This window comes from Aspergillus mulundensis, assembly GCF_003369625.1.
Source record: "Aspergillus mulundensis strain DSM 5745 chromosome Unknown scaffold_9, whole genome shotgun sequence".
Lineage (NCBI taxonomy): Eukaryota > Fungi > Ascomycota > Eurotiomycetes > Eurotiales > Aspergillaceae > Aspergillus > Aspergillus mulundensis.
Window position 1 is genome coordinate 1,282,477 of NW_020797897.1, and position 7,879 is coordinate 1,290,355.

A 7,879-nucleotide genomic window follows, 5' to 3' on the forward strand; every position below is an offset into this window, starting at 1 on the left:
AACAGAGAGATCGGTGCTGCTGTGGGGCGCGAGCTCATAACTGCGACTCCGAGTTCGTGTCTCAATCCAGAAACTGTTAGGGTATGAAGGAGACCAGGCGACGAACGTCATAACAAAACCAGTAAATGCTTTGCGCTCGCGGGCCCCGAGACGCCCGTGCTCCGTTGCTTATTGTATATGTTGGTCCACTGGGCTCGGCGCCTGCAGTTTGACTCTGGGTGATTGGCATGATAATTTGGCGATGGTCCGCGGGCCTCCAGACACTGTCCGGACTAGGAAAATGGTTGACACTGGACATCCCGTGACGAATTCCGGCTGCTGTCATCTCGAGCACAGATCAACATGGTTCAACAGAGGGCAAAAAAACATAGACCATCCAATGATCAAATAGTGTTAGCGAGGTCCACAGAAACCCGGCGCTTGGAGGCGATCAACACCCCTGAGGGAAGATCAGATTCAGAGTTGGGTGCATTATTGTCGACATTCCCTGTTGGGAAGAGGGCCCACTCCCAGTCTCCATAAATTCTCCTTACCGCCCGGGGCAAACCTAAATGCCCGTCCGCTAAGCCTCTCCCAGACTAGCTGTGTGCCTCCTTTTACCGTTTTGGGAAGTACGGCCTTCGCCGAGGCTTCCAGACGCTGGGCCCGCGCACCGTTGTCAACTTGTCCTTCGCATTAAAAGCGCCTAGGACTCTCTCCGCGCCGCCGCCGCCTCATCTCGGGTCAACTGTTCAGATCGTGCTGCTTGCGGTGTATTCATACAATTTGGCCCATTGTTGTTTGATTGCAGTTTTAGAAACTCACATAAAACATTTTGAAGCAGTGATTGACTGGCCACATATTGCATTGTCAGCAGTGCAGCAGTTGCTAGCACAAGCTGCATATGGGCGCTTTGGGGACTGGTGTGGCACTGACCTTCTACAGCTCATCCATCGAATCAAATGCTCGGACTCGCTGAGTCCCATCTTCCTTATCTACTTACCACACATACAACTGGCTTGCATCAACCTTGAATTCTCGCATGGCTGAAACCCATTCGACTACCAGTAATTCCAAGGAGGGGGATTCACCCCGAAAGACATACGCGTTCCGTCATCCAGGAATTCATATTTTTGTTTGGCAAAATATCTCCAACATGGCTCTCGTGCTTGCCCAGCCATTGGTGCTTGTACTGACGAATTTCGGAATATTTGACTGCCAATACCATTTGCAGTACACACCATGAGTGCTACCAAATCTTTACTACAAAACCCTCTTATCCGTGCTCAGTGAAACCCGGAATTCAGTCACCGTGTCACCAAGCATGCCCTCAGCTAAGAGCCTAAGACATGGGACTTGTGTGAGGAAACGGGATGCAGACCGTCCAATACTTTCCACATCAGTGACAAACTCTCAAGCTATGGACACCTCTACTATTACCCCAATTGGGGAATTCAGGTCTTTCCGGTTTGCAAAGTAGCACTATAAACAGCATTTCGTCGATTCCCACGACTTACCGGTACCGTGTCGACTAGGTCTTGATATGCTTGAGGTATGCAGTGCAGGATCGACCAGCGCATGAGCAGACCGCGATCATTAACTCCAGGCAGCCTGATGAACAAGACCAAAGGAATATTCGGGATTCATGCTCACGCTGACCTGTGTCGCCGACGCTGTCAGATATCTGAGTTAAGATCCTCACATGCACGCCGCGCAGGGATCTATGTACCAGACCAAATCCAATGATCTACAGCGCATACGGCGATAATCTGTCAACTAAGTTAGTCGACAGATCGTCAGCGAGACGGCGACGCCGAAGAGATCCTCTTCATCCCCTCGTACCTTCTAACCCAATGGAGTAGCTGGTGATGCCCTAAATGCGACGCTGTGCCGAAACCACAAGGTGATCGCCGTGACTAGTTTCCGCGCAGGTTGTTCGTGGGCCATAGCCCGCTCGTAGCGACTTCCAAGTCAGGTAAACGGAGTGTCGGTACATTTATATCAAGTAGTCAAGKACAAAAGATGCAACAGCGTTTCACTAGTGTAGATCATCCGGATGGCTTCGAAGTTTGACTCTAATGTTGAACCTTCTGACGAACTGTAGTTCGTGCCACTTGTGCTGATCGGCAGGGTGCTTTGGAGCCTGAGGACTGAATATAGGGTTAAGTTAAAGTTTATACTCTATACAAGAGCTATTGTTGAACTATTCCTGCTGAGGATGGAGGTAAGTTGCAATATTCGGTAGTGAGCTCGTCGCATCTTCCCAGTTAGCAGCGATCTTCAGTAGGCAAGTGTAAACACACATTCCTCTACCAGCTACTCAGGCTCTGCGGGACAGCTGAACCCTGGCACTCTTTTCACCAATCGTCGATCATGTCTGTGTCTGTCGGGTTAGACCGTGCTCGATCGCCTTATTCGGTAGGTAGTACTCCTCTCGGGCTACACATACCTAGGTAGTAGTATACCGAAGGACTGTACGGACTCTACGGAGTAGGGTAACTATACATACCCATCCTTCTTTTTCCGATAGAGGATATGGAAGATGTATCTGCGTAGCATATTTACTTACTCGTGCTTGGTCGTCAAAAGCATACTACATTTGACTTTCCCCAGGCCGGTTCATCAAGCTCTATTGACTCATAGTCGCTGCCTAGGATATGTCTGCGTCGGTGAATTAGATATATAGCACGAGGGCTTGTTAGCACTCAGATTAGTTTCTCAGATAAGAGCTCTGACCTAGCTTGAAGAAATAAATACTTATATATATTTTTTAGTATGGTAGCTCGGCAATATTAGCTAGTAACAGGAACACCTCAACACTTAAACCCATAACATAGACAAAATAGAATAAATATTTCTCAATTCATCTTTGAGGTTGATAACTGGATAAGAAAGTACTAAGTCCTCCGTAAGACTCGCAGTAGCGGCAGTATGCTCATAGATGATCGGTCCTACAGTATACCCTGGGTTACATCGGGCTAGGGCTAAGCCCGAAGAAATGATGTCACCATGACTGGCTGGAATTATCCCGGACAAGACTCGGAAGCACGAGCCAAACCACAGCTTGACTTCATGGAGACCGTTTCCGGAAGAAAGGCGATGTCACTCTAAACCGAAGATGGCAGGTGTGAGGAGTCTCCCATCCAGCTACTACTGTTGCGCCCGCCGTCTGTTCTGCAGCTGGTGCCCGGCTGCACGGTCGTTCCGTTCTCGGCGGGCCCCATCCCGACAGTCTGGTTCCGGCGCAGGAACCAGAATGCTGTGAAATGGGAGAAAGATTGAAGGACCCGTTTGACGTTGAAGAGAATCAGCTGATTCAATGATGAGGATATAAATCAGTCAGAATAGACAGGATCTTTTGAATTTGACGAACTGTGGTTGCATAATGCAAACCAAGGAGACCGCCAAATTTCCCTTGGAGCCAAGCTTGGCTTGACCTAGCAGTGGACGGAACAAAGAAATAAAGATACCAAAAGCAATAATGGGGCAGGGGACATGGACAAAAGCAGAACTGCAGAAGACTCTGGTGGGCTCACCGAAGTGACGACTAAGTAGATTTGCGAGATCGATGTCGAGGCCAGAAGTAGATGAGCTCATCCAAAGAGCATGCCCGTGACTTTGTCGTCTCCGCCCCAGTCTTTAGTCCCCTCCCTAGGTAATTCTCCAACTCCATCCACCCCTCTCGCCTTCGCGCCTCGCCTGCTTCAACACTTCGTGACCCCCTCGGCTCGTCCTGGTCCTCGCTGGCCGTGTCACCGACGCGCAGCTTCCTTTTGTCTCGACCCTGCATGTGGCATCCTCGTGTCACCCTGAATTCCACCTAGTTCGGACGTTGTGAACCTTTGGGCTGGATCCGTGGATTGAGCAAATCTCCCGCACTTGACAGCTCCCGCGGCTCGCCTTGGAGACGATCCTCGGTTGCTATCTAAGAGCTTGTATTGCTTATTTCGACTATTTAATCTGTGAGCACGCAAAATACATATTTGTTCAGCGCGTTTCGAGTCTAATTTAGATGGATCATTAGCCTTCTGTCGCGCCTCCAGGACCGTCGCCTCGGGTCGACACCCCTCCTTCGCCACCCCGTCACCTCAAAATTTTCGCTTCCGAGTCACAGTCAAATCGCAGCACACGCTCTCGAGTACTGTAACGCATCAGCCATTCAAGCACGCTTTCGATACAGTTTACGTTCGCAATTGGTTTACTCCGGAATCTTGGCACCGACAATTTGCGAAACTAAGCGCTCCTAACGTCGGCGCGAGAGACTTCACCTTGACGGCCGAGATCTGCTTACTACCGCATCGCCCACTCGTCCTGCTCGTATCGCGCTACTAGCAAGGACAACCCACGGCCCCAAACGCTTTATCCGTGAGTAAGTTCTAGCCGCAATCGCTCGCGGCTATGTACGCTGTTGAGGACAGGGCGCATTCAGGGCATCATCCACCACCGCCGCTTTCCATGGACAGGATTCCTCCTCCATCTACAATGTATTCGGGCTCTGCAGCTCCTAGCAGTATGGTTTCTCCGGCCGGTCAGCCGGGACCGGAACCTCTTGCGACAGTACACGATGGTCGTATCTGGTCGTTGCAAGTGGCGCAACAGCCTATTCGCGCTCGGATGTGCGGTTTTGGCGACAAGGTTGGCTTAATATTGTGCTTGACAGTCGAACTCTAATATAGCTGACTTTATCTAGGATCGAAGACCTATTACACCTCCGCCGTGCATACGCCTTGTCGTAAAAGATGCGCAGACTCAGAAGGAAGTCGACATCAAGTAATTTGCCCGCATCGGATAACAGAGATAGTTATGGACGCTGACCTGCATGCAGTTCGCTGGACAGCTCGTTCTACGTCATCATGGCAGATTTATGGAACGCGGATGGTACACATGAAGTAAACCTCGTGAAGCATTCGGCTACATCTCCTTCCATATCCACAGCAATGTCTTCATCATATCCGCCACCGCCCCATCCTACGTCCCCGGATTATCCAGCAACCTACCAAACAACAAATCCTTACGGGCAACCTGTCAGTCAGTCTGTATACCCAGGAGTCAGCAACTATTATGGCGGGAACACACAAGTCCAATATCAGAACCCTTATCCCAATCCGCAAGCCCAGTACTACCAGCAGCCAATGTATGGAGGTGGCATGGCGCAACCCCCAATGCCTGCCGCTCAGCCCGTTGCCCAAGGACCTGGAGGCATGTTCACCCGTAACCTTATTGGATGTCTGAGTGCCAGCGCATCCCGCCTGAACGATACGGAGGACAAGATTGGGGTGTGGTTCATCTTACAAGATCTCAGTGTGCGAACAGAAGGAATCTTCCGGTGAGACCGATTCGTTGCGCCGTGCAGAGCGGCTATAGACTAACATTGGATTAGTTTGAAATTCAGTTTCGTCAACGTGGGCAAAGCCCTCAACCCTGACGACCCTCTCCACGAGTCCGAAATCGCGGAGGTGATAAATAAAGGAACTGTGCCGATTCTGGCTAGTACCTTCTCAGAGCCCTTCCAGGTGTTCTCTGCGAAGAAGTTCCCTGGTGTAATCGAAAGCACACCACTCAGCAAAGTTTTCGCGATGCAGGGAGTCAAGATCCCCATTCGTAAGGATGGCGTGAAAGGCCAAGGTTCCCGTGGGCGCCATAGCGACGAGGACGACGGCCTGGATAACGAATATTAGGAGATGATGATTGCTCAAAAAGGGTTATGAATCATGAGCGAGGGAAAAAGCGGGGTTTATTCAACTGGGGAGGCACATTTTTATGTCTCACTTTACAAGACTGGTTTCGGCGTTTCGCTTATGGTTTTGATGTTAAACCAGGCGTTCGGGCTCAGCGAAGTGACGAGTTTCGGGTCTGGCGGCTGTATTGCTAAAGGATTGGTGTCATGGCTTCATTGTTTTCGCTTGTTATACTCTGGAGTATTACTGTTTTAAAAATGGTTGTTTACTTTACCCATCTCTTAGCTGGTTGCTAGTTGAGTAGCAAAAGTAGTTCACTAGGCCTGATGGAAGAGTTGAATGACCTGCTTAGCGATTGTTGGTAATGCAGCCGTAGTTCAGTTGCGATTCTAAGAATATCTCGGCGAACCCCGTTGCCACCGGAGAATGCCCAAGTTCCGAGAGCGAAATTATGAGGTTCGTGATCTACAGACAGTCAACCGACTCAACCCTGGCAACCATGCTTGCTGTTGACCCTGTGGCGCAGTTTAGTGTTGTTACGGGGTCGATCCGATGGAGACATCCTCGGTTACAGAGACCTGACCGGCTTGGTTGACCAACGGCGTGCCTTGTTTATTCTTGTCCGCTCAAGCTAGTTTCTGAAGATTACCCACCCCAGCAAACTGGAGAGAAGAGCGTTGTCTCAGACAAGTCCCCGCAACTGAGACATTTGCTTAGTTCCCCTCCGCTCGACGTCATACTCGCCTATCCAAGACATCAAAGCTCCTATCATGCGATTCGGAAGACTTCATGGTGGGGAGCGACGTTGCATTATCGTCCATGCAGATGGGTACTCCCGGCACGCGATACGCTCTGCCCTGACTGTGTAGCTTGCATGCGATCAGGCTACGATGAACTATTCTGTCATAGACGTATACGGTGCTGATCGGCTGGATCGTCAGGTCCGTCTATAAATTCTCCGATGTTTCCTCTGGGCATGGCTATCCATCAACAAAACGGTTTACATCTCAAGCTCCAGCTCAATCCTCTTCCTCCTAAACACCAACAAAAACAAATCCACCATGAAATTCGCTCTCGCCTCTCTCCTCCCTCTCCTGGCCGCCGCCGCGCCCACCTCCAACAATGCCTCTTCTGATCTCCCCAACGGCGCCGAGCAACCCGCCGCCTTCACCGTCATGGCCGCCCGCTCGGCATCCCCAATCCACTTCCTCCCCCTGACAGCCTCCGGCCAATCCTTCTACCTTGGCGGAAACACCACAACCTACTGCCCCCTACCTGCATCCCAATGCCCTCCCGGCAACACGACCGTCCTCGCCGGCAACGGCGGCTCCCTTGTACGTCCCTAACCCCCGCAACGCTTCATCCCAGTTGAATGCAGACTAACAAGCGCACAGAGCGTCGTCGTCCCCGGCGGCCAGCAAATCTACGTCGCGCCCAGCGGCGCCCTCAAGTTCACCCAGGCGCACTCGGCCTCCACCCCGCCTGGCTCCTCCTACGGCCCCTTCGAGTACGTCCCTGGCCCCGAGGGCTCGGTCTTCGGCCACTACATGTACAGCGGCTGGGGCGCCAGCGGCTTCATGGCCTGCCCCACTGAGAACAACCGCTGGCAGGTGTTTGCTGCCCTGGGCAACGCTACTGTCCCCACGGGCAATGCCGATGACTGCTTGGGTTTCTCGGCGATTGCGGTGCCCAGTGAAGCTGTGGGGCAGACGTGGCAGTACATTTAAGCTCTTTTCCTAACATCTGATTTGGGAGTGAGCAGCTGTGTGGAAGACGGGGCTTAGGGGGTGTATATACGCGGGATGTGGATTGGAAGTATATGTAGGTCCCGTTATTTCTAGGGCGCAGGCTTTAATGCCGGGAGTAATACGCGAGGCTAGAACAAAGTTTATTCTACTTAAAATATTAAAAATATTACTATTAATAGCTTGTTTAATATTTAACACTTTTATTAACAGCCCGTCTTAAATAGCAACACTTTTTTTAATAACTATAATAATAGTAAATTTAATAAATATATTTAAAAAATAATAAAAAAATAAATTATATAAGTAATATATAGCTTGCTTATATAAACCTATAATTTATAAACCCTTAATTTTTTAAATTTTTTTTATTATAATAGCTAATACTAAAGGTAATAATAGTATTACTTTTTTTACTTACTTACTTATTTTTTTATTAACCTAGCCGCTGGCAGCCTATATTATTAATATAATAAA

The 7,879-nt window shown here is 50.0% G+C and overlaps 2 protein-coding genes across 2 annotated transcripts; both read left to right on the forward strand.

Annotated features, from left to right (window-relative positions):
- Positions 1 to 4,434: 4,434 nt before the first annotated feature.
- On the forward strand, positions 4,435 to 5,657 carry DSM5745_08225 (velvet factor family protein; the record flags this gene model as incomplete). Its single annotated transcript, XM_026750241.1, has 4 exons — positions 4,435 to 4,614; positions 4,670 to 4,749; positions 4,805 to 5,305; positions 5,360 to 5,657. 4 exons carry the CDS (start codon positions 4,435 to 4,437, stop codon positions 5,655 to 5,657), a joined length of 1,059 nt encoding a protein of 352 aa, XP_026601245.1.
- A 1,061-nt stretch (positions 5,658 to 6,718) lies between these two features.
- DSM5745_08226 (putative IgE binding protein) lies at positions 6,719 to 7,384 on the forward strand (the record flags this gene model as incomplete). Its single annotated transcript, XM_026750242.1, has 2 exons — positions 6,719 to 6,991; positions 7,052 to 7,384. The coding sequence occupies 2 exons, from the start codon at positions 6,719 to 6,721 to the stop codon at positions 7,382 to 7,384; spliced, it is 606 nt and encodes a 201-aa protein (XP_026601246.1).
- Positions 7,385 to 7,879: the final 495 nt, after the last annotated feature.